This window comes from Cupressus sempervirens, chromosome 3 (assembly GCF_028749045.1).
Source record: "Cupressus sempervirens isolate cs-2001-9-10 chromosome 3, ASM2874904v1, whole genome shotgun sequence".
NCBI classification, from domain to species: domain Eukaryota; kingdom Viridiplantae; phylum Streptophyta; class Pinopsida; order Cupressales; family Cupressaceae; genus Cupressus; species Cupressus sempervirens.
The window spans coordinates 543,598,943-543,625,826 of NC_143120.1; the positions used below are offsets into that span (position 1 = coordinate 543,598,943).

Consider the following 26,884-nt stretch of genomic DNA (forward strand, 5'->3'; position numbering starts at 1 on the left):
AACAAATATAAAACTAATGTCTATAACTAAAATGATCTCACCAAGTTTCTCGAGAGGGGGCCCTTCCTTTGGCTCACATGGCAAACTAAATTAACACACACTGCTACATAAATTCCACTTTGCTATTACAATGAACTTAGAAGAGTAATTTTAACAGAGCTTTTCATATATCATAATCCATGTTGTCTTGTGATTAAACACCTATTTATATAGGTTCAAAGTATTTAACTGACTAATCACTAAACTGTTATAGCCAATGGCTTCCATCTCAAACATAGATAGATCCAAATTTTTAGTCTACCCATAGGCAACAAGTATTTAATTACAAAAAAGACATGACCAAAATAACATAAGGTCTTAATTGATTTGTTTAACTATTTACAAAACTACTTGCTCAAAATGGAATAACAAGACAATAGCCCTAAGCTAGTTATTTGCATGTGTAGCCAGTTCCATGTTTTCTCATGCACCTATGGTTCCTATAGCAAATTAAACAAAATGTATCATTTTCCACATAATTGACCTCTTTTAGGAATTATTCTTCCATCTTCAAAGAAGTGCTAATTATCCTAATTCCCTATCAATTAATTTATCAAAATAGGACTAAATGCTATAGGAATAAGGAAAAATAGAGGAGAAAGAATACTTAAAAATAGGATGCTTTTGACACCCAACATTCCCCCCAACTTAAGGAATTTGCATGTCCTCATGCAGACATATATACAAACCAAGTGGAAGATTAGTGATATCATCGTGTTGCTTCTCTAGAGTCTCTGAATGGATCACTGCCTTTTTAGTGCTTGCATCATTGCCTTGTGTCTGAACTTGGAGTCGTGTGTGAAGTTTTTGGTTCTCTTGTAGCAACCGAGTCATTGTCTAAATACAAGCATTAGTGAAAACAAAAAGAGTCTTATTGAGAGCCACTATTGAGAATGGAGTAGAAGGGTGAACACTAGATAGATTAATGATAGCTCTTTCATGGACAAAGGCTCCTACCGCTTGTGATTTCCACCCATTGTGAGTCATAGGGGTAAGGACGATAGATGATTTTACAAAATATAGAGTTGATGGTATTGGAAAATAATAACAGAGAAACAAATGGGAGTGATATATTGTGATATGTCCAAAAATTTATGAACAATAATGGCCAGTGGAAGAAATCATAAAGGGAACAAACTCGTACTTCCCCCTCAACTTTAGCGAAAAATAACCCCATTTTGCTAAATTAATTGAAAGAAAAGAAAAGATAAAAATATTACTAAGAAGAAGGAGATAGATACTTCTTGAAATTGGAAAAGGTTGCACAACAAGCATGTGGGAGAATGACATCATGTTTCCAGAAAGGTTCATAGAGCCATCATGAAACCAAGTGCTGCAAAGGAATAGTAACCAGGTAGATAGTGAAGGTGATGTGCCGCACATGCAAAACACATGCTAAGACTAAGCCAAGAAAAGGAAATAGTAATGACAAGAACCTCATAAAGAAGGCCAAGGAAGGGCAATAGGAACAAGGAGACCCTCTTGTCACCATGGTGGTAGTACCGTCAACTAGACAGAAAACTAAATGGGGAAGGTGGAGGCCTTCTAAAGTAGTAGACAAAGAGAGAAGAAGTAGAGAGAGAAAGAGATAGGGTGGGTTTGTTGTTGTTGTTGTTTGTTTTTTTAAATTTTTGTTTTGTTTTGGTTTTTCTTCTTCTTCTTCTTCTTCTTCTTCTTCTCTAAACATATATTTAATGATTATCATGTTTGGAGGAGCCAAAAGGAGCCACTATGAAGTCCGAGCTCATAGCGAGAAAGAAGACTTCCTTCAACAAAGGCTTCTGATACAAATTGATACATTGACCATTAACAAGTAGCTTACAATGTTCAAAGTCCACAGTGCAAAGCTGAACAACACCATTATCAAATACATGGGAAATTTCATGGGGACCTAGCCAACAAGTATGAAATTTACCTTTGAAATCCTAAAACTGGGAATCATATAAAAGTGCCCAATCCCTAGGCTGGAAAGAACGTTGACAAATGTGTTTGTCATGCCTTAGTGCTCATTGATTTTGAACAAGTTCAGTGTGAAGAAGTGCTTCTTTACATAGCTCATCAAGGGAGTGGAGTTTCACTATGCATTCCTTTTGAGCATCAAAGAGATTCAATTTGAGTTGAAGAGCGGTTCGAGGAGTCTTAATCTCGAACTCAATAGGAAGGACAACCTTCTTATCGTAAACCATTTCATAAGGGGTCAGACCAGTGGTGTTCTTCCATGTGGTGCGATAGGCCCACATGGATTTAGGAACCTATGTGGCCCAATCATGTTTATCAAGTACAACAATTTTAGTAAGAATATTCTCTAGTTCTTGATCAGTGACTTTGACTTGTTCATTGACTTGAGGATGATAAGGTGATGGTTTTCTATGGTGAATTTTGTATTCTTTGATTAATGCAACAATGAGGTCTAAAGTGAATTGGGGTCCTTGATCAATAGTAATCTCTCAGGGAACACCAAAGTGAGTGAAGATCTTAGAATACAGGAACTCAACAACTTTGGTATCTCGAGCATGATTAAGCATGACCACCTTAACCCATTTTGTAATGTAATCTATACAAACAAGAATATATTCCATGTTGTTAGAAGGTGGGTTGATAGGTCCAACAAAACCAAGACCCCATTTTTCATAAGGTTCAACAAAGAGATGAGGGTGGAGTGGCATTTCATCTGATCGTGTAGGATGACCCATGCGCTGGCATTGGTCACAATATTAAACATAATGCTTGTAATCCTTATGAAGCGTAGGCTAGTAATAACCTATAGTAAGAATATTTTGAGCAGTTTGTTGAGCAGAAAAGTGTCCACCACAAGGTTTAGTATGACAGGCATAGAGAATATCAAAGAAATCCTCCTCAGGAATACACCAACGCATGATTTTATCAATGCTAGTACAAAATAGAAGACCATTGATCCAAGTATATTGTCCACTAAGGCCTACCAACTTACAATGCTCTCAAGGAGAGAAGTGTGGTGGAAACTTGCATGTAACCAAATAGTTAGTGCTGTTAGCATACCATGGACTTTTGGCATAAATGGAAAGAGGTGTTCATTAGGGAATGAGTCATCAATAGGAACAGGTTCATTATTAGGATGCTGTAACTTGGACAAGAAACCTACAACTACATTTTCTCAACTAGGATTATCAAGTATAGTGACATCAAATTATTGTAATAAAAAAAAACCCATCTAATAACCCTACCAATTACTACATGTTTATTTATTAGAAATTGAATCTCTGAGTGATCAGTAAAAACACTTTATAATGAGCAATATAGTGCCAAAATTATTAATAGCATAAACAACAGCTAAAAATTCTTTTTCAGTTACTATATAGTTTACCTTAGGACCAGTGAAGTTCTTGCTAATGTAGTAAATTGAATAGAAGAGGTTGTCTTCCTTTTGTCCAAGTACTACTCCCATTGAAACATCAGAAGCATTGGTGTCAATATGGAATAATAATTCCCAATTAGGGCCTCTAAGAATAGGAGTAGTCACAAGCTTGGTCTTAATAGTTTCAAAGGCTTCTTGATACGCAGGGGCCCAAGTGAAGACAACATCTTTAACTAACAGAGAAAACAAAGGAGAAGCAATCTTACTAAAGTTTTGAATAAATATCCTATAATACCTAGCATGACCAAGGAAACTCTGAACATCTTTTTGGGTCAAAGGTGTGGGGAGGTCCTAGATTATTTGGATCTTTTTGGGAACCACTTGTATACCTTTTGAGGAGATTAAATGGCCTAATATGATTCCCTCAGTCATTAACAAATGACACTTCTCATAGCTTAGAGATAGGTTAGTGTTGATACATCTCTTTAGTACTTTCTCCAAGTTATCTTTAGCTTCATCAAAGGTATTTCCATGAATAGTAAAATCATCCATATAAACCTTACACAATCATTAACTAGATCATCAAAGATTCTTAATACTACACACTGGAATGTAGTAGGGGCATTACATAGCCCAAAAGGAAGAACACTGTATGTGAAGGTTCCCCATGGACAAGTAAAGGTAGTCTTGTATTGATGTTCTGGGGCAATACAGACTTGATTATACCTACTAAATCCATCCAAGAAAGAGAAGAGTTTTTTTCATGCAAGAGTATCCAAAACCTGATCAATAAAAGGTAATGGAAAGTGATCCTTCTTAGTAGCCTTATTTAAAGCTCGATAATCAACACAAATATGCCACTTACCATTTTTCTTTGGAACAACAACCAAAGGAGATGCCCAGATGCTATCTGAAATTGGATAAATGAAACCAACATTCAAGAGTTGTTGGAGTTATTCCTTGACGATATTGCACAAGGCAAGATTGAGTCTTTTTTGTGGTTGTCGAACTAGGTGACTTCCTTCTTCTATGTAAATTTGATGGGTACAAGTGTTTGGATGAATATCTTGCATGTCTTGATATTCCCACATAAATATATCTTATGTTTTTTAAGTACACTTATGAGATCTTTAACCTAAGCCAATGTGAATTGTGGATTAATATTAAGGGTACACCTGGGTAGGATCTCCATAGGTTCTGACGGTGTAGGAGCACTAAGGAGTGGTCTTGATGATGTTTCTAGTTTTTCTAAAGATAATAATGGACTATACAAACACTGATGTGGCAGAAGCTGATGTAACGTGAGAAAGTGTTGAATAGATTGAGGATTGCCAACTAAAGGAAAATTCCCAAAAGGGAAATCAATAGTCGTATGAGAAGGGAAAACTATAGTTTCTAGGATATTAGTAGCCTCATACACATTGTAAAAAAAGTTCACCAGAATGTTGTCATCATTAGGTTCCTCAAGGTGTTGTGCTTGTTGTTGGTAAGGACTGGTGCATAATCTTCTAGATCACTGTCAACCCACACATGATCTTCCATATCTAATAAGGGTTGAGCAAGAAGATAGAGTATTGATTGTTTTTGTTTGTTCTCCATTAGAAATAACCATGTTACCTAACTGATAGTTGATGTAGGCATTAATAGTAGCCAACTAGGGTCTCCCTAAAATTAAAGGATATCCCCCCAACTTATCTTTTGGTTACAAAATCATAATATCGGTTGGATAATCCCAACTATCAATGGAAAGAACATCTTCTATAACCCCCTTTAGTTTGACTAAGGATCGGTTAGCCATTTGAAACACTGTAGGAGTAGGTCTAAGGCCATTCAAGGATAATTTTATTTTTGTTTCAATGTTTATGGCAACACCTAAATCTACAATTGTGTTAGGAATAACAATTGTACCAATACTTACCTGGATGATAGGATTGCCAAGATCTGCATATTTTGGAATGGTGACATTCCCCAACATTAATTCTACTAGTTGTCTAATAACTTGAATTGTCTTTGGATCCTCCTTTTTTTGTTGTCGGGTGCATAACTCACGTACCATTTTATTGTATACCAGAATGTCCTTAAGAGCTTGCAAAAGAGGAATTTTGATGTTAACATTGTGTAATTCATTTAAAATATCAAATTCTGAATGTGTTGGTTCTTTAGGCTCTAGTCTATGAATGAATCAATTGAGAAAGGGAGGTTCTTTTTCTAACTTTTCTTCAAGTTCATCATGGACCTCTGTGATAGTAGGCCTTTAAGAGCCTTCCCAGATATGAGGTGTACACCATCCAGCTCAATTGTGTTAATAGGATACGTAGGAAAATTAGGCATCTCATTATGATAAAGTGGTCAAGGAGGCTTATTATTAGGATTTGGATTTGGTTGAGTTGGCATCGACGTGGGTTTAGGCGGTTGTGGAGGATTTGAAGAAGATGGAGGTATGGGAGGAAGAAATTGTTGAGGTTATTAATAGGGGCTTATTAGTGGTGGTGGAGGAAATGATTTCTATGGAAGATAAGGTTGCATATAAGGTTGTGGTGGTGGATATGAAGGTTGTGGCCTCCATGCCTGATGCCATGGTTGTGTACTAGGCTAATTTTTTTGGGGCCCTTGCTGATAAGGTTTAGTTTGTTACCAACCTCCATACCATGGACCTTGGTTAGAGAATTGATGAGATGGTCTGGAAAAATGTTCATTGGAGAACCCTCTAGGTAAAAATTGGCATCGTGGAGCCATATAGTAAACTAGTTCTTTGGTATACTCTATAGAAATCATCCCTTAAGGAATATTTCATAGTATTGAAGTCTTGCTAGCTTCCTCTAGTGATGCTACACGATTCTGATTATAAGGTTAGTCTTCCGGTCCATGATTCTTATGACAAGTTGGGCAATATATTGCTAAGGCCTTTTCAAATTCCTCATGTTTCCCATGAGAATACAAAGTGTCAATTTGTTTATCCATATGATTTAATAAACCAATTTTAAGGTCTTCAAGTAGGTTACCAATTTCTCTCTTATAATACTTGATGCATTACCCATGGTGGAAAACTTACTTGAATGTCCGCGAACCAATCTATGATGCTGAAAATAGTTCCTACATATATCACAAATATATTCAAAGGAAATTTTAGAAATATCACCTTTACCAATCAAATTTAAGGCATCTATGGTTTCATTGCGAATCCCTCTTAAGAAAAGCATTTTGATAGTGTTTGTAGTTAAATTAGGGAGCCTTGAGCACTGTAAGCTAAAGGCAAAATGTTCTCAGAAATCCTCAATTGACTCATCTTCTCATCGAGTCATGCAAAATATTTCATCCCATACTTCCTTGGTGTTACAGTACTCCTGATATTTTGCTAGAAAAGCATCTTTCATTTGATCCCATGTTCTAATGTCCCTAAGACTCATAAATGAGAGTAATGCAACATCTTTCAAGGTAGCTAGAAATAGCTTTAGTTTTTGTGCATCACTTTGATAATCATAGCTATTACAAAGGACATCGAATTCAAATAGGAACATATCAGGATCCTCAGAGGTTGACCCTCTGAATATAGGAAGTGCTGAGTGAGGGATATTTTTCATTGGGGTATTATCCTTAGGAGCTTGAATAGGAAACTCAAAGGTCATATTGTGTTGAACAATTGCATTACCATTGTTTCCAACATTGTTTCCTCCTGCATTGTTATTTCTGGTATAATCAACCATGACTTCTTCCAAAACTTTGGTTGCCCAAGGTGTATAATATGTCTTAAAGGGTTGTTCTGGAGAATTTGGAGGCTTACGATACCTAGCTTTGTATGAATTTGTGAATTGTTGAGAAATTTCAAAAGGTATAGTAGTAGAGCTAGATTGAGAAGATGGTTGGCTCCTGACTTTGTTGTTTGGTTTGGTTTTGATGGTTGATGGATTTTTGTCTTTTTTTGGTTTTTAATTTTTTGAACTACCTATTGATTTTTTCTTAACAAACCTGCCTTGACTATCTCTAAGCCTATTCATGCACCTATATGATTTACCGCAGTGCAAATCCTAGATACCAGGCTAAGTAAGGTTGACTCTTGATCAGTCACTCCCGCATACACACTGTTCCTAGCTTAACTTGCTACGACTTCATGCCTTTAATATCTTTCCCTAGCAACAATGCCAAAAATGTTGGGTAAAACTGTGCTTCAAATTAACTTAAGATTTGGTCTTGCTTTGGAAATTTAGTTTACTCTTATTGAATGTCAATCCAAGGTCGTAGACTATTGAAAGATATTGGGGCAATTTACCGAAGGGATGAAGATAACTATTTAAGTGGGGATGAGATACAAATTAAAGAAAATATCTAAATTGGAACTACAAAAACCAAATATGTATGAATGAATACTATAAGCAAAACCACACATCACATGAAAGCATAATCTATACGTAATGAAGATTTTATTCTAAGAAAACACTATCAATCTTATTCATGATTAAAAGTAATCACACATCTATCTTTGCCACTACACTTAAATTCCTCAAAAGATATAACCAAATACTAACATACTAACCAAGTACCTTCACATAAGTTAGTCATGAATATTCAGTAAGATACATTGTGCCTTACCATTTGTTTGAGTTATAAAATACTCATCCATAATAAGTGCACAAGGCTTTTGGGTTTTGCAATTTTTTTTAGCCATATAAATTAGATTGGTGTCTTTGGTAGTGTTCTTACGTCAACTCATGATCCATCAATATTATGAAGTAGTAAATGCTTTTTGTTAAGTTTTAGTGTTTTTGATTAACTAGAAAATAGGTTTAGAAGGGACTCAAAACCTAGTAAAAAATAGGTTTAAGAGGGACCTAGAACCTAATAACTAAAGATGTTCAAGACTACTCACTAGATAAAATGAGATAAGGTGAGATGAGGAAAAACCATTAAAGGGGGGAAAGCAACAAGCTCCCTCACCAAGATGAAATGCTACATTAGAACATAATTACTCAAGAGAAACCAATATGAAACCCAAATTATCCAAATACAACTAAGATTTACCTTTCGTCTTGCCCTTATGGAAACGAAGGGTCATTTCAAATGAGGATTGAGGATATTTAGATTTCTTGCTTTTAATTGTAATCCAACCTTTTTCCACCATAGTAGCAACTTCCTACCATGAAATTGAATCCAACATTGAATTACCCCCACCTTGGGAGGGAGGACAAGATACCAACATAGGAGCAATAAAAGTAGTCGGGACAACAAAAAGAAGAGGAGGCAAGACAAATCCAACAAATCTATTAGAACCATCAGAAATAGCATGGCCAACAAAAATATGAGAAGATAGAGTAGGCCTAATAGTAGAATGAGATCCAAACCTAGAAAAAACCAAAGAGGGAGCCCGAACAGGACCAACACTACCATGATATCCTTGCACCTAGCAATGGAAGAGGTATCAACAACAATAGTACCAAAAAACTTTGGAGCCAAAGTAGATCTAGCTACATGGGGGCAACCTTGAACCATCACCTGCACATCATTAGTAGCAAGAACACCAGAAGAACTACCACTAACCAAAGAAAAAGATGAAATAGAAGCTTTAACAATAGGATTCACACCTTCAACACACAAAGAACCCCATGCAACCAACTATGAGAAACCTTTTTTCCTTTATAATGCTCAAAAGAAATGCCCTTTCACCAAAAAGCAATTAATTTTTTTATTTTTCTCTAGTTCACACTAAGCAGAGACATGACCAATCTTGAAACATCTCCATCATGTAAAGGGGATTCCTTCATAGCCAAGTGAATGAGTCCATAATCCCATGGAGGACTTAGTCATGATCTCAATACAGAGACTATTAGAGACATCCAGGTCAACCATAATACAAGCTTAAGTGGAGTTAAAAATACCAAAAGATTCCTCATCCAACATTAGAAAATCCCCCAAGCCTTCACCCACTTCCCCTAAAAGGGAATCAATTCATAGATGAAGGTGAAGGTTGGCAACTCTAACCCAAATAAGAATCTTACTAAATAATTTAGATGATGGATTAGAATTAGAATGTCATGGTTTAATCATCAACATATATTTATCATCCTAGCTGAAGAGGTGATCGCATTAGAACTTATTTGTATCCTTAGAATGATCAAATATTGGTATAAAATAACCCCTAGCCATAGGGAAAATATGAATTGTAATAATATAAGATTAGTTTGCAGTTTTGGGAAATCCATTCTTGTAGTTGTGGGAGGCTCAACCAGAAGCCCCTAAATTGATAAAGAGGTAAAAACATTAGTATTGCAAGAAACCTCCCACTTTATCTCTAAAGAAAGCTTAAATGCAATAGATTTGCAAATAGGAAAATGATCCTTCTATTGCAAACTAGTATATTTGGAACTAGTCATAATAGAAGAAGAGGGCCCCTACTCAAAGACCACCCTTGCAAGAGGAAGCACCATAGAGAGCCCCCAATGTATACTTGAACCCACATGAGGGACACTAGACCACCTAACATCAACACTTGACGAAAAACTAGACTTGGTGCCATCATCCGACAACCGATCAGGGGCAGAAAAACGTAATGAAGAACCATATACTACACTAGTGGCAACCACACAACTTGAAGAAGATGTGATAGGCACCACATGTGACATAGTAGAGGAAGGAAGAAACACCTCAGAGGAATCTGCCCCCAATACTAGAGTCGCCCATGCTAACATTGGTGATTGCAATCTTTGGGTGATCAATCAACAATGTCGTATAGGTGGGAGAGGCAACAACAACAATCCCATTGATTTCAAATGCCACACTACGAGTAGCGATTGTTGAGATTTCATAAACCCTAGCTACAGAAAGGGACACTGGAATGAGAGACATCATGCATATGCATTAAATTTTAGTGTTGTTAATAAGTTGTTTATGAAATCAATCTTGAAAAATGAGGAGTAGATTAAAAGAACCACCCTATTTTGTAATTTTCAGTTAAGTCTCTATTGGAGCCACCTATAATATGAAGGGAGCCTCCCCTATTGTTGAGAGGAAAGAATAATCTCATGTGGCATTGCATAAGGTTAAAATTTCACAAGTTGTGATCACAGTGACTTACAAAACTTTAACCAACATGTTGTAACAATTTTTGTATAGTTTTTGAGGTTTAAATTGGATGAACTTGTCTTCTTGCAATAAAACAATGTCAATTTAAGTAATTTTATACTTTGTTTTTTCTCATAGTTATATATTGAACATAACAAACAAATACTTATTATGAATGATAAAGCAAAGCACCCTTAATTATATGTTTGATTCGGTGATCAAATTTGACCCGAAACCACATAAAAATGTACCATAGACCTTGTAAACTTCCTTGAAGAAATCACATTTCTAGGAAAAAATTAAATAACTCTAAATTCTTCTTCAAACAACTATCATTCTTAAATTATGAAACTAAATATCTCTTCTTATTTATTTTCTTAAATAAGCATACTTGTGTGAATCATCATCACAACTATCATTATATAACCTAAACTAACATGTAAATATCTTTATATGTACACATTCAATTATATTATTCTAGGCTAATTTATTTTTATCTACACATTTAGATGACATTTCTTCATGACCTTTCAATGTGTAAGAAAAATAAAAAGCTTTTAGTCGGATTTGAACATTTCGATCACTTGTAGGCTCAATATCTTTTCAACAACCTTTTCTCATTTCTTTTGTTTTGTAGTACATAAATCATAAAGTTATGACAATTGTAAGCAATGCCTATTCTTTTTATATATTATTATTTATACCATGTAACGAAAAAGCGGGCTAAATAAATACACAAAATGTAACCCCTATAACTCAACATATTCTCAAAAAACCCCATTTTCCATAATTCGAATATAAACGCTACACTAACAAGATGTGGTCACACTTAACCCTTCTTAATTTTGTTTACATAATGGGCAATACTTGGATGTTTTTGAATGACAAAAAAGATTTTATTTTCTATATTTAAGAGATTCTTTTAACAAGAATGAAGTTTATAAATTGATTGATGAGATATTATATTTCATTGATGTGAATACAAACATAAGTTTATGTGACAATCCTAACTAGAGATTATCCTTATTCCAAATTAGATGATGAATTTGATGAGCTATCCTCTTAGATGCTCCAGTTGCACCCATGCGCTTCAGCCCATTTTCCTTGAAAAAATTCATGGATCTCTCATCCTTCAATACCTTTGTCATCTCACCAACAATCGAATCCTTCGAGCACATGTTAACCTACACAAATGGTTATTTATTAGTTGTTTTCATTAAGAAAATACATGCTTTCACAATATAAATGTCTCTATAAAAGATTAATATAAACTTAAAGTTTCATTGAACCCGTGAAAAGTACAAAGTTGTGTCACCTTTTAGGCTAACTTATTAGAATGAATAAATTTGAGTATTTTTATCTAAAAATATATTTTGTTCAAACATATGATTTAGATAAATTCATTCTAGCTAAATTATATATGTTTTCACACTTTTCCAATTGGAAATGTCTATTAAATGCATGTTTTATACTAGTTTGTGTCCAATTACTAAAGAAATAAAATTATTTCAAAAAACTAACATTTCAATAACTCTTACTATTTTTAATGGTATTTTTTTAATAACATATAAATGCAATTTTAAAGAGCTCAAAGTTAAGAATATTCTCATATAGAGTTTATAGTGTTTTACTTAGATATAGTATATTGTAATTAAAATATACTACATGTACATATTTTAACACTCAAGAATATGTTGATTTTGAGAAAGAAAAAAATAATAAATCTTAATTTTTAAAAAAAGCATATGATGTTCTAGAGGAGAGTCATCTTCCAAAATGTATAATTTTTGTTTTGATTAGAATAGTTTTGTTTTGAAAACTGTGGTGGGAGATGAAAGCTATCAATTTCAGGTGAATTGAAATTTGAATTGTTATAAAATTGAAGATATAGGTCAAAAGATAATTTTTTACTTTTGATTGATCTAGCTATATACGTCATCTATAACATAATATGAGATAAAAGAGAAAAAATGTTTATTTCCATACAGTTTTGTGGTGGGAACTAGACCCCCCATTTTCAAACTCTTTTAACAACTAAAAAATCATCTTTAGAATTAGGAAAATATATCAATTCTTATTTCAAATAATCATTAAAACTAATAATCCTAAACTTCATCCATTTCCACACATTTCATTAGTTTACTTAATTTTCAAATTCTAAATAATAATATGAGTTTTATGTCATTGAAGTTGAATAGTTATATTTTTTTAGCCTTTCCCTTTATAAAAGAGTGACGTAGGTTTGTGTTTTTAGCCTCTGAAGATGGCTATTTAATTAAATTAAATTTACATGGACATGGATTCAAATAAGAATATGGTAGACTTTAAAAATAGTTTAGATACATAAATATTACTTATATAATTATAAATTGATTTAAGCTGCAATATGTGAAAATTAGTAGAGTAATATTGGAATAATCTATAAAAAATGAGAAATAAAAAATATTTTATTTTTCTTCCTTATTAGTCTCGATTTTATTTGTACAATGCCTTTTTTAGTATTCGTAGTTTTAATTAATTAAATTTAGAAAGATTTACGTCAGATATTAAAAATATCAAATCATACTATCCTGCACAATTGGAAAATTATTATTTTTTGAGCATGTGTGGGTATGATCTGATGTGTATTTGCAACATATTAGATACAAATTTTGATAACGGGATATATGCACCAAAAAAAGGTGTAGATAAATCTCTGACTCTGAATTTGATTCAACAAAATTTAGTTAAATTATTGAGATAATAAGATAACAACCTTTCTACAATTGCCACTCAACTACATATAACCAAGGTTATACTGGGATAGGGTACTTTGTATACTGGTATGACAATCTTTTATAATAAGAGATAGGGGTACTTAGATACATCATTCTTTTAATATAATTAACATTTTATAGAAAATCTAAAAACTATGAGTTATGACAATGTAATTTCAAAACAAGAACAATGATAAAGTTTCCAAGTGAAATGTACTACTCTCAGTTTGAGATTTGCAATGTCTGTAATAATAGTAATATATTCAAAATGTTTATATACATAATAGAAGGCAAACGTTAAATATGAACAAGATCATAGATCATCATAGTTGCACAAGTGCTTGTGCCCATGCCTCTTGGACACACACTCAATATTAGTACACACACCCAAGTATTGAGTACAAGTACTAGATATTCAATGGGTACTTAGTAGAGAGCAACATAACTAAGGACCTTGATTAGGGCTTTTGATTTTAGTTTTAGGTTTTTGTTTGCATAACAACTTGCTATATATTGTGTTTAATTCAAAGTTTAATTAGTTTGAGACTTTGAAGCAATACTAGCCAACAATAGTCTTTATCATTGTTCAAACAAAAGTTTATCATTTGCAATCTATCATTGTCATATGACTTATAACCTTCTTGCTCATGTTTAAATTTTGTCTTCTCTATTATGTATCTAAACATGTAACATATATTATTATTATAAACATATTACAGATGTGAAATTGAAACCAATACATTACATTTGCAAACTTTATGAATATTCTTGTGTCGAAAACTCATTGTCATAACTCACATTTCTAGTTAAAAAAATAATTAAGTACCTATGTCCCCTATTTTGAAAAATACATGCCCCCGTACAACCTTGCAAATCATATAATGACATGCTCCAAATGAGAAACTTCCGACTTGAACAATAATAAGTTTTAAAAACTGATTATATATTGAATTAAGCTTGATAAACAAGAAGATGATATGTGAACAAAAAATTGAAAGCAAAATAAGGAATCTTAATCAAGGTCCTTAACTATGACACTTTCCACTAAGTACCCACTCAGTATCCAATACTTGGTATGTATACCAGTACCTGATACATGTCAAAGGGTACATGTCAAAGGGGTATGGGCACAAGTTCGTGTACAACATAGTCTATAACTCCCCTGATTATGGGTAATAACTCTTTTAAACCATAATCACCTTATAGTAAAATCTAATTACATATTGACTTGCTTATTCTGTGCATCACTTGTATGATAGGAAAATGAAATATATAAATTCTAGATTTGTGCATAAATGTGTTGCTTTGGTGTGTTCTCTATGGCTTCCCCTTGCTCGTGTGTTCACTTTCAGCTCATGTACTCTCCTCAACATCTAGATATGGCCTTCTGAATTTGAGTTGATTAATGAAAACTGTCCATTTGAAAAGCAGGTATCCTAGTTGCCTTTTCTCCATTGACCAAAGTCAATTTACAATACTAAAGAAGCCATTGGAATACTAGCTTAACATTATCAATCAAATTTTGAAAGATGAAATAATATTATGTAGTCGCTCCAAATCCAAAGCTAAAAAATTCTTCAATTCCAACTCAAATTACTTCATCTCCTCATCATACTACTAAGTCTAGCTACAAGACTTTGGATTCATTTGACTGATTGTTTACTCAAACTTTGACTCAATAAATTAAAAATAGTTTAAGAAATAAGGTCTGAAGCATTTAATGGTTTTAATATGCATTACACATTGAATCAATTGATTTTAAAAACATATTAAACTATTTATACACAAGCTACTTTAATTACATATTATTGGCTGATACATTCATCTCTTTATAAAATATAACGAAATTGACTATTGCATGCTCAAGAAAAGAAAGCAAATTGTTATGAATTGTTGGGTTGATTATGACTCAATTTCCCTTCATCAGATCAATCTAATCAATAATTTAAATCTTAAACCAAATTTACAAGTGGGTAAGCATTTAATTGGAAGCAATAAAGGTATCTAGTATTTGCGGAGATCATCGTACAAGAAATATGGACATAAATATCTATTTGAGGTTCAAAGACTTGTCTATTTAATGGATAATCATACTTGATATTGACGCACTTTGGGATACCAATATGAGCAAGATATTTGAATTAAAATAGATTTTTTTTGAATATCTAAAAATAAAATGAATGTTTCTCCAAACTTATAGATTTGATAAAAAACCCAATAATTAATGTGCAACAATTTTTATTGATATTTGATCAAATCATTTTTAACTCTTACATTAGAGTATAATAGGGATTAAAAATCCGGACAATGTGACAGTCCTTTTAACATATATTTATCATCCTCAAATGAGTAACCGTCCTTTTGTTGTTGAAACTAATTGTTTTAAATAATAGTATGAAGAATCCCAAAAATACATTAAAAGACACATAACTAACATATTTGAAAACATAATTGAAAAAGTCACGATTATGACTGAGTTTGTATTCTATGTTAACACCATCTAGCTGAGTTGGCTGCTGACATAGATTGTATCTCTACATTCTTCCTCTCTCACTAACCTGTCAGAATGCTAATCTATCTTAATTGGCCTAGCTGGCATCTGAATGGTCCAATCTCATTTAATATTTAGTCTGATGTGGTAAAACAATTGGCATAGACAACACCATTGGAACAATTTGAGAGCTTCAATGAATGAAGGAATTCTACAAGAAAACACCCCTTTGGCCATGTGGGTCTCCACGTCATCACCTAAAACGTTACCACTTGAGCACTACAACCTTGGGGAAGTTCAAGCAGCCAATGAAAACATTTTTCATGCCAAGAGCATTGTGACCCTCCTTCATTTGTTTATTCGAACATAGATTCCATTAAAAGGTTATAGAAAAACCATTGCCCTGTTGATGCTCCCATATTTTCTCTTTAGGGAAACACTAGGGTTTCAAAACCCCTTTTGGGTTCTTAAGCTTGTTTTGAACTCAATAAAATTGATTCACCCATTTTTGTAATGACACATGCATTTTAGGTGGTTGTAAAACCACATTGGGTGCTGCTTCCACTTTTGCAACTACCTAAGATGCCAATAGTTCTTTGAAGTCACCTTTCTTTGACTTTGCTTTTGTTATTGGCCTCAAGGTCAAATTGACAATAGATTTTCACACGATAAATAGGGATGCGAGGTCCCACAAGAGTACTTATAAATGACAAGAAAGAATTGTAGAGGTTTCCCATAGAGAAGAGGATTGGGGTTGGGGCCCTTAACAAAAGGGAAAGGCATCATTATTCTTATAGAAACAAACGAACATGAGGGTTGCAAAGTTCAGGAATTTGAAGGTTACAATAAAGTATTAATATGGAATGAAGGATCATAAACAGGCAATGGACATGGGGGAATTGCAATCTTAATCAAGGAAGAATGGGGAGGTATTATGAAAGTTGAGAAAGAAGATCCAAACAAGCAATTTATATGGCTGAAAAAGCAATGAATGATGCTACGATTTGGTTGGCAACATGTTAGTTTTTCCTAAGTTCTATAAAGAGAAGAATCTTGACAATGAAGACCATCATGCAATATTAAAAAAAAAATCTAAGTTAAGCATTTTGGGAGAGATAGTTTTGGTGGGTGACTTGTATGCAAGAACATCAATAATCATGCTATTCAATTGGATATTGAGGGGGGAGAGGCTAATCCACTTTGGCTAGAAGAAAACAGGGATCATGTTTGGCAAAGGATCTCAAAAGAAGGCAAGGGAATGTGTCTCACTTTAGGGTTGAGCTTCTAGGTGTTTGTAGATTGTATGGTTTGGTTACATGCAATGGTATTGAAAACTTGCTCGTGCTTTGGAGATATTACTTGTAAAACCTACAATGGTCAAAGTGTTGTGGACTACTTTTTTTGTTCCCAATATTCTACATCTAGACTACTTGACTTCAATATTGGGACATGCCCTTTTGAGCTGAAATATGATCACATGCCAATTTTTGTGAAATTTGGAATCCAACCGTTCTCAGAAAATTGAAGGCGATCTCTTGCATAAGAAAAAGTTATTCACAAGGGAAAATATCATGAATCAAGAAAATCGAGAGTTATTTGTGGCTGCTTTGTATCATCATCTTCAAATAGAAAATGATGACTCTTCACATAAGAAAATATAGGAAAATAAAGACTGTATCCACAATAGCCTGCTTGTTCTTTTAACAAATAAAACACTAGAAACATGCAAAAGATCACAGCCTAAGAAAACGGAGAGAAACACGTTCCAATCTAACCCATGGTATGATAAAGAGTGCAAGACAGCTAAAAGAACAATCAAAGAGAAAAATTAGACAAGAAGAGAAAAATAATATATGAGAAGCTCATAAAATCTAAAAAGGAAAGCATATCATTTCAAGAAGAGAAGAGTTAGTCTCTTTGGGTAAAAACAATCCTAATGGATTTAAGAGAGAACTTCAACAAAAGAAAAAGAAAACAGATAATGATATCACAGATAAACCTACATAATTTACCAAGAAGCAAATTCCCATAATCATTCAGTAGTTAGAGGGATTATCAAGATCGCCACTCTTGTGGAATGGTCTAACCACACTAGTAGTCCATTCTATTAGAAAATCGATTCTATTTACATTGTTGAAATGTTTTTGGATGTGAGCGACAAGAAGTTTCATTCCCCACTTCAAGAATTCATCTCATAGCCCATCAATATATTTTTCCTTATTTTTGGCAAGGCTCTTTATTCCCTATTTAATATCTTACACTAAAAAGGGTTCACTGGAGGTGTTAATTCCGAAACTTTTATATGAGTGCATACAAGATCAAATTAGTATTAGAATTAACACCTCCAGTGAACCCTTTTTAGTGTAAGATATTAAATAGGTAATAAAGAGCTTAGCCAAAAATAAGGAAAAATATATTGATGGGCTATGAGATGAATTCTTGAAGTGAGGAATGAAACTTCTTGCCCCTCACATCCAAAAACATTTCAACAATGTAAATAGAATTGGTTTTCTAATATAATGGACTACTAGTGTGGTTATACCTTTCCACAAGAGTGGCGATCTTGATAATCCCTCTAACTACTGCATGATTATGGGAATTTGCTTCTTGGTAAATTATGTAGGGGCATGATAAAGTGTAGAATCAAAAAATGGGCAGAAAAGGAGGAAAAGAGAGAAAAAGGGCTCGCTAGGTTTAGACTAGGAAAACTCTAGCAACAACCACTGCATCACTTTTAGACACCTTATTGAGAAATTTTGGGACTTTCAAGGTAGAAATGCCTTATGTTGTTTCATAGATTTCAAAAAAGCCTTTGAGATGATTCCTAGGCAAAAGCTGTGGGAAAGAAAAGAGCAACTCAAAATCCTGAATGAATGTAGAGTAGTAGTACCTAGACTCTATGAGTAGGTTAGAGCTAGAACTAGGAAAAAAGATGGCATGTCGGGATGCTTTGGTAATGATATTGTGGTGCAAGAGCACCTAGGGTTTGATAGATTTCAAAAAAGCCTTGACATGATTCCTAGGGAAAAGCTTTGGGAAAGAATAGAGCAACACAAAATCTTGAATGAATGTAGAGTAGCAGTACTTAGACTCTATGAGCAAGTTAGAGCTAGAACTAGGACAAAATATGGCATGTCAAGATGCTTTGGCAATGATATTGTGGTGCAAGAGCACCTAGGGTTTGCTAAAACCCTAAAACCTATTTTGGCTTGTACATGACTCTAGCCAAGTCATGGTTAAAATAAAGACTCCAAGAAGGTCGTAGGCATGTCTAGGTGGGATTAGATTAGCTAAGTGTGATTTTGAGTACTAGTTGTCACTAGGTGTTTAGAAAGTGCCAATTTGGCAAAAAATTGCAAAAACTTGTCAATTTTGGGCTTGGCATTGCAAAGTATGCCATATGTGAGGAAATGAGTATGAATGGGTGTAATCATTTCTAAAATGGTCTAGGTAGTCATTCTACACCATTTTGGAGTGTTTAGAAGTCACATAAGCAAAGTTGACAAAAGTTGTAAAAGTTGTTAATGACAACAAATTGACAAGAAGTTGCATTTTGCCAAAAATCAGTTACTGAGCAGTTCCAACAGTTGGAATAGGTATGGAAATGTTACTTAAGGCCATCCCAAGCTTGGTGTACAGGTTGGTGAAGTTTGAGGGTAAAATCAATACCAAATACTTGAATTGTTGACAACATTTTTATCACAGTTTGCATTGCAACTCGAGCAACTATCCTAAAATGGATTGCATGGCTTGATTCTTTAGCATGTATAGTTAGATCCCATTGTGGTCTTGCTTTGTTTGTTTTGGTAGGAGTTGATAGTTAGTTTTGCTTGATTAATATAAATCAAATCCTCATTGCCAGTTTATTGGTCCAATTAGGGCTTCGCGTGATAAAACTGACATTTTCTTAAAATCCCGTCGTGGGATCATCACGACCCTTTTGGATTTGAAAATGCCCTCATTGTACAATCTATACACAAAAGGAGAAGCCAAAAAGACGTTGTCTGTTCTTTTTAAGGTCTTGCCCTAGGCGAGCTTGGTGAGCTTGACTTGGAACAAGGCATTGAACATTAAGGAGAAAGGAGCAGGGATATATTGAAGTGTTGAATCTATGGACATGGTAGAGTTGAATGAAGTGTTAGGAGACTAGGGAAGAAGTAGAGAAGGTTGTGGAATGCAAACAAATCAGTTTCTAGAAGGAGAACAAGATCCAAGCCAAAACCCTTGTATTTAGGCCTAATCTGACAAGGTGGTGTACAGACACCATAGGGGACCCAAACCCTAGAATTCTTGAAGAATCCAGAAGGGTATTAGTATCATAGGTTTGTTCCAAGGTTCATTTGAAGAGTTTTTGAGTAAACTGTAGATTACTTGATTTGGAGGCCTAATTGGGGCTCAAGACCAAGTAGCCCTAAAATATAGGGATCTAAGGAATCAGTAACAAAACTAATTCAAAATTGCCCTAGAAGACGTCAAAATTAGTGGATTGGGTTGTTGGTGCAGGAGCACCTAGGGATTTGGCTTCTTCCTATTCAAATTTTGGCTTGTAAGTGGTCTTAGCCAAACCATTGAAGAGTACAGACTTGTGCAAGTCCATAAGGTGTGTTTAAGTAGGTTAGGAGGGGTTGACAAGAGTTATTAAGTTGTCTTTAACATTTGGACTCAAATAGGACATAGTTGAGCAAATGTTGCTTAGGGGTGAAAAATTGGTCAAAGGGGTTGACCATGACTACAAATAGGTGGATTAGAGTAAAATGCCCTTACTTAGTCCTACAGGATCAAACTGGACACATTTGGGGTCCTAGGAAGAATTAGAAGGCAAAAGACAAAAAGTTGGTAAACTTGTCATGGCAATATTGACAACTTTTGTGCAACTTTGCACATAGGAGTCATTTGGCAATTTCTACAACTGCCACACATGTAGGAGGCTTATAAAAGGTCATGCCACACCCAAGACAAGGATTGGCATTGATATTGTACGGAGGCATAGTGAGTTAATAGCAATTTTCAAGTAATTTACCATATTGTGGTTGGAAGTACTCCTCCAGACTCTATGGATTGAACTAGTTGTTTTTATAGTATGGATAGTTAGTTCTTATTGTTTTCTTACTGAATCCATTCTTGGTTTTGATAGGAGTTAGAAATTGTTCTTGACTTGGCCAGTTTGCTGGTTGTACAGAGCTAGTTGTGGAAATATGGTTCTAACTTGACTTCCAATGGTTGAATCCTCATGGCCACTTGGAATCAAGTAGAGCACTGTACATACATTGTAAAAATGTAATTTTGTGGTGTATGGAGTGGGATAGCTATTTTTACCACCAAGCCCTAGGTGAGCCCTGATATGCCTGACAAGGTGACTTAGTGATTGCAAGAGCAAACAAATGGAGAAGGTGGATTGGTTTGTGCCAATCAAGTTGTGATTTGTATAGCTCATAAGGTGAAGGAGCCTAGGACTGAATTTGGGCAGGGGTTGAATCCATTTGGTCAGTTTAATCCACTAGAAACAAATTGACTGCAACAAACCCTTAAAAACAGGGTCATTTTGGTATGGTGTTGTACGAATGATTTAGGGGTCCTAAACCGGTTCAATCTTGGAGGTTTCCCAAAAGGGTATCAAGATTCTAAGTTAGTTTGTGGGCTTTTTAAGGAGTTTGGGAAGTTAAGGATCAAATTCCCTATTAGGAGTCCTAGTTGGAGGCAAAAAGGCTACAAGGCCAAACAGTGGATTTTGTTGGTGTAAATAAGTATTTACTTATTACACTTTACTTAAGTTTACTTAGGTCAATGCATCATTTTATTATTTATTAGTTTGACACCTAAGAATTTGCGTATTCTTACGAGTTGTCATGTTGACAACAGTAGAGTAAGCAACTCTAATTCAGCACATGGTGTCTACAACATAATTTTACGTGCTACACCTTTGTAGGCTTATCCTCTTATCATCGCACTTACTCCTATGCTTAATGGAGGATAATCCACTCTTGGTGGACATGCGCCTTGTAGTAAGACTTATCAATGTGCTGACTCCTAGACATTGTAGAAGCATTCCAGAGGCCTTTATATTTAGGGACTCCTAGTGTCTATGTACATGACATTACATCAATTCATTTTGATATTGTTATTCTGATCATACTTTGGTCTATTCTATGCTTGTGCTTGAGTTCCTTGATCTTGAGTGATTTTGCCCTAAGGCAAATTCTTACATGGTATTAGAGCTGAGGGAATTTCTCTTCACATAGCCGTTGAAGACCATCTTCTTGCTTCTCCTCTCAGAGGACCTCAACCTAGATCCAGAGTATTGCAGTCATTGGGAGCATCTAGAGCCATAGTGGACCTCGCCATTGTGTCTAGAACATCAATTCGATGAAATTTGACTATAAATTCGCCTACCCTAGGCCATAGTTGAATTTAAGGCAATTTTTTTTACAAACCGGCACCCAAAGGCCCGATTTGCAAATATGGTATGATCGTTTATTAAATCTATTTAATTTATTTTCAGATCAGTATTATTTTCTTTGAAATTTTCGTTTGCATTTTTCTGCAAATTTTCAGATTTTTTTTCGGCATACCAGGCTTGTAGAGAATTATTTTTTGCAGGAATTAGGTGGTGAAATCTCGGCCCCCGCAGGGAATATTCACAGGAAATATTCCTTTTTTATTCTAGCAATTTACACAACAGTCATTCAAATTCTGACTTCCACAACCTTTATCGGCCACGACCACAGCTTAATCTAGCATCAACCAATGATTGAGCCATCCATGACGACATTGCAACACATTTCGTCGGGCTCTTATACATTTTAATCCCTAGTGACTCCTTACTTTTATACAACACGAAAACACCCATGGGGTGCATGTGGGATTAAATCCACTACCTCCCCCCCCTGCCAACTTTTGCTCCAACTACCCGTGCTTTGCAAACCTCCGGTGTGCTCCATCATTAACCACCATTGCCGGCACACTAATTCTCGGCGCTGTGTTTTAGCTTTCTAGGCATTGTGATTGACTTTCTCCCTGCCTTCCACGTGGAGCCTTCCTCTACCATTCGCACCCCTGACGAAACTTTTTTTGGTTGCCTAAGCACATTCTCCTCCACGTTTGCGGACAACTTGGCGCCAACAAAGACTTAGCCTTGTCAGCTGCCACACAAGTAGATATGTGGACCCTACCATGTATGCAACATAGTGGTGATCTAGTAGCCGTACGCCATGTGTCATCGCCACCTTGCAATACCGTACATCTAGTCAGTGCCATACCTTGCCACATCATTGAAGGGCACATTTTTTTGTTGACATCAGCGGTTTACTATGCCTAAATTTGATGACCACCTAATCGTCATTCTCAAGCCAATTTGAACTGCTGTGACAACCATTTGATCGTCAAATTTAACCCAATGTTTTGCTGCCCAGACCTCTTTTCAGATGCAGTTTTGATTTGACAGTCCATCTTTGGAAGGCCATAACTCAGTCATCCGAACTCCAAATCAGGTGTGATTTTTTTGATTTTGGGTAGAATTTCCTAAACTTTTCAGCGGTGCAATTCTTTTCTGGTTTTGGTGCACAGATTTGTCAAAAATTGCATTTTTTGGCTATTGTACCTATCCAATCTTGCATTTTGCAACTTCAAAATGCTTCGTATAGGCTCATCTGGACACATTTTCAAGTTTTTTTTTTTGAAAGTGCTTAAGTTTCATCTACTTTCCAAATCTGCCATTAGATTATAGGCTTGTGTGGACAAAAATATCACTTTTAGAATTAGGTCCTTTTTCCACGTTATATTGCTTTGATTACGTTTCAAAATTGTTGTACATCTGAGCTATAGTGCTTAGTTCCAGATTTGAACTTCAAAAGGCAATTATAAACAACAAAATCAGAAGTCCACTTTGTACATTTTGACAAGTGGCCTATTGTACATGCACTACATATAAAATGCCAAAAACATCTTTTTTTTTTTTGGGGGGGGGGTGTTTTTTGATTGAGTGAATGGGGGGGTGTCTCTTGTGTTCTTGTGTCTCTCTTTTGTGCTCTTTTTCATTTTCTGCATCATGGGTTCCCCTAAAACTCCACTTCTAACTTCACATAATTAAACTACATGGAAAGATATTGTATGGAGTAGATTACTGGAAAAAGGTTTAAATTTGTATATTGATGGTACAATTGTAAAACCCACTGATGCTACAACACTAGTTGATTGAAAAATTAAAGACAATCAGGCTTCAGGAATTATCATGAGTTGTGTTCATAGAGATCTCTTCTTCCACATTTCTAGCTTTAAGGAAGCCAAGCCTGCTTGGGACAAACTTGAAGGACTGTATGGTAAGGTGGATAAGAAAAAGGGATACCAAATGGAGGATGATCTACTTCTCTTGGATCCTAAGAATTTTGACACAATTCAAGATTATATCAACAAAGCCAATGAATTGAGAGCACTACTTAAATATTGTGGTAATCCCATGAAGGATGATCAATTGATTCATCACATCTTGAAGAGGCTACCTTCAGAGTATGCATCTTTTGTTTCGAGTTACAACACTCACAGGTTGACCATGGGAAGTGCTTTCACTAAGCCTACATTTGATGCATTTGCGAAAATGTTGATGTTGGAACAATCCAAGTTGATAGATATGGGAATTCTCAAGTCATCAAAGACAAAAGCATTGGTGGCTAGTAATGAAAACCAATCAAATCAAAGTGGAAGAAGTTCTAACAACAAGAAAAAGCAGTGTAAGCAAAAATCACAATTAAAGACACAACAATCTACCTCCTCACAACAAGGCAATTCTTCTTCCAACAAGAAGGGAAACAATGATTAGAAGGATAAACTATTTTGTGCATATTGCAAGAAACCGAATCATGATGAGCATCATTGCAAGGCTAAAAGAATCAATGAGTTGGAAAACCTACTAAGGAAGAACAAAATCAATGTGCCAAATGCTTCCAAGGATTCAACTCCACCCACTTCAAAGGGAAAAGGGCAAGCACTTATGGCTAGTTCAAGTTCTTCAACGGAATGGATTCTTGACTTAGGTGCCTCATATCACATGCGTTCTTCAAAAGGAGACGTTTCTTCATTGAAGCAATCTAAGGTACCACACATCTTTGTAGGAGATGATACAAAAATGGAAGTTGAAGGGAAAGGTCAAGTTGAGATGGAAAATGGGGAGTTCAAAGAAGTTCTCTATGTTCCCAACCTTAGCTCTAATCTCCTCTCAATCTACCAAATCACTCACTATGGAGATGGCAATAAAGTTGAGTTCCTTCTTGATTAAGTATGGTGCACAATCTTAAAGATGATTCATTGGTTGTAGTGTGTAAAGTCAATCACCACAAAAGACTTTATTCTTTTTCCCACTTTGTGCCTAAGTCTACTTCACATGCATTGTTGACAAAATCTCAATCACAAAGCACATTATGGCATGAGTAGTATGGACATCTTGCTTTTCACTATCTTCATCAACTTTGCTCAAACAATATGGTCAAAGGTCTACCTACAATCAACTTTTCTAAGGGCGAATGTTCAACTCGTTCAATGGATATGCATCTAGAAGAGAAGATTGATAAAGGGAAGTCCTGGAGAGCATCAGTTTTTCTTGAGTTGGTTCACACAGTTCTAGCAGGTCCTTTTGTAGTAACATCAGTTAGCAAGGGTCGCTACATCCTCACTTTCATTAATGACTTTTCATGCTACGCATGGGTCTATTTTCTTGATCACAAGAATGAAGTGTTTGATAAGTTTCTAGCCTTCAAGAGTCATGTTGAAAAGCAATCAAGGAAAGCCATCAAAGTTCTTCGTATAGACAATGAAAGCAGATATGTGAACTCAAGACTTAGATACTTTTGTGAACTTAAGCGTATTAATCTTCAGAATCCAGTAGCATTCAGTCCGCAAAAGATAAGTGTTGTAGAAATGAGGATTACAACTCTTACGTCTATGGCAAGTTGCATGATTCAAACCAAGTCTCTTGATCCATCAATTGAAGTCGAAGCTATAAGCAGTGCCAATCACATACTTAATAGGTCTCCTCATTATGCCTTGGATGGAAAGACTCCTTTTGAGGCATGGTGTGGTAGAAAACTAGTTGTGAAACATTTGAGTTTTTGGTTGTCTAGCATGGGCAAAAATCTCTTCTAGAGATTGCAAGGCACCACCACCAAGGCCTTGTACTTTCATCAGATATGAAGATAGTGTTAAGGCATAAAGACTTATGGATCCTGAGACTCATGAGATCTTTATAGAGAGGACTGTTCACTTTGAGGAAAGTTCACCTAGCTTATCCTCTAATCCTCTCCGTACTTCATACATAGTGGAAACTGATAGTGACAGTAGTGATAGTGATTCAATCGACTTAGATATGTGGGATCCTATTGACAGATACAGGACGATGTCACAACATCAGCACATTCCACATGCATACATTGCTACAGTGATAGGTCCATGTAATTCAACACAATAGGGTACACCTTGTCTCCTAGTTCCAACATCAAGGGATGACTACATTGCTGATTTGGGAGACATCATTGATGATATACATCTTCTCTTTGATGAAGAAGATCCTTCTTTAGTTGTTGCAAGGGCTCACTCTGACCGTCTTGTCCATTCTCCACATGATCAGTCTTACCAAGTTGATATGATTGTGGATCCTTATGTACAACAATTGCAGGAGGTCTCTTTATCATTTGAGGAGACAGTTGGTTCTTTGGAATATGTTCTACATCCATCCTTGCTATATCTGATATTGTCCTTTTCAACAGTCTTGGAAGGGGCACCAGTCATTATCAACACATGGGCAGTTCAGTAGGTTTCAAAGACACCATTCATCATTGGGATTCTTTCTACATGTTGGGGAAGCATCTCATTTGTACCTATGATATTGTTTCTTCCAAAGGGGAGGAACATTATCTAGTAGTCATGGATTATCTTCTACATTGGAGCAGCTATCATTGATCGGCTTTCTACATTTGGGGGGAGGGACTACCTTGTCTCATTTCTTCTACTTCTTCTCTCTTGTGGGGGGGGACCTTTTCCTCTTTGGGATTGTGTTGTTCTCATACTTCTCTATTGTATATACTTGATGTATGTCATAATATCTTGATTACTCCATCCATCCATGCATCTTGTTTTTTCATCTCTCTTTTTGGGGGAGGGTTTTTCCCATGAGATTTTCCTTTTTTCTCTTCTTTAAGAGAGATTGCATTACATTTTGTACATGGG

The 26,884-nt window shown here is 35.2% G+C and overlaps 1 protein-coding gene across 3 annotated transcripts in view; it reads right to left on the bottom strand.

Annotated features, from left to right (window-relative positions):
* Positions 1-11,190: 11,190 nt before the first annotated feature.
* Positions 11,191-26,884, bottom strand: part of LOC149567568 (uncharacterized) — a 328,096-nt gene continuing 312,402 nt past the window's right edge. For all 3 annotated transcript variants that reach the window (XM_089820793.1, XM_089820792.1, XM_089820799.1), the window contains one exon: positions 11,191-11,610. In XM_089820793.1, the coding sequence (XP_089676919.1) occupies positions 11,437-11,610 (174 nt within the window). In that variant the 3' untranslated portion in view covers positions 11,191-11,436. The remainder of the gene's footprint in view (positions 11,611-26,884) is intronic.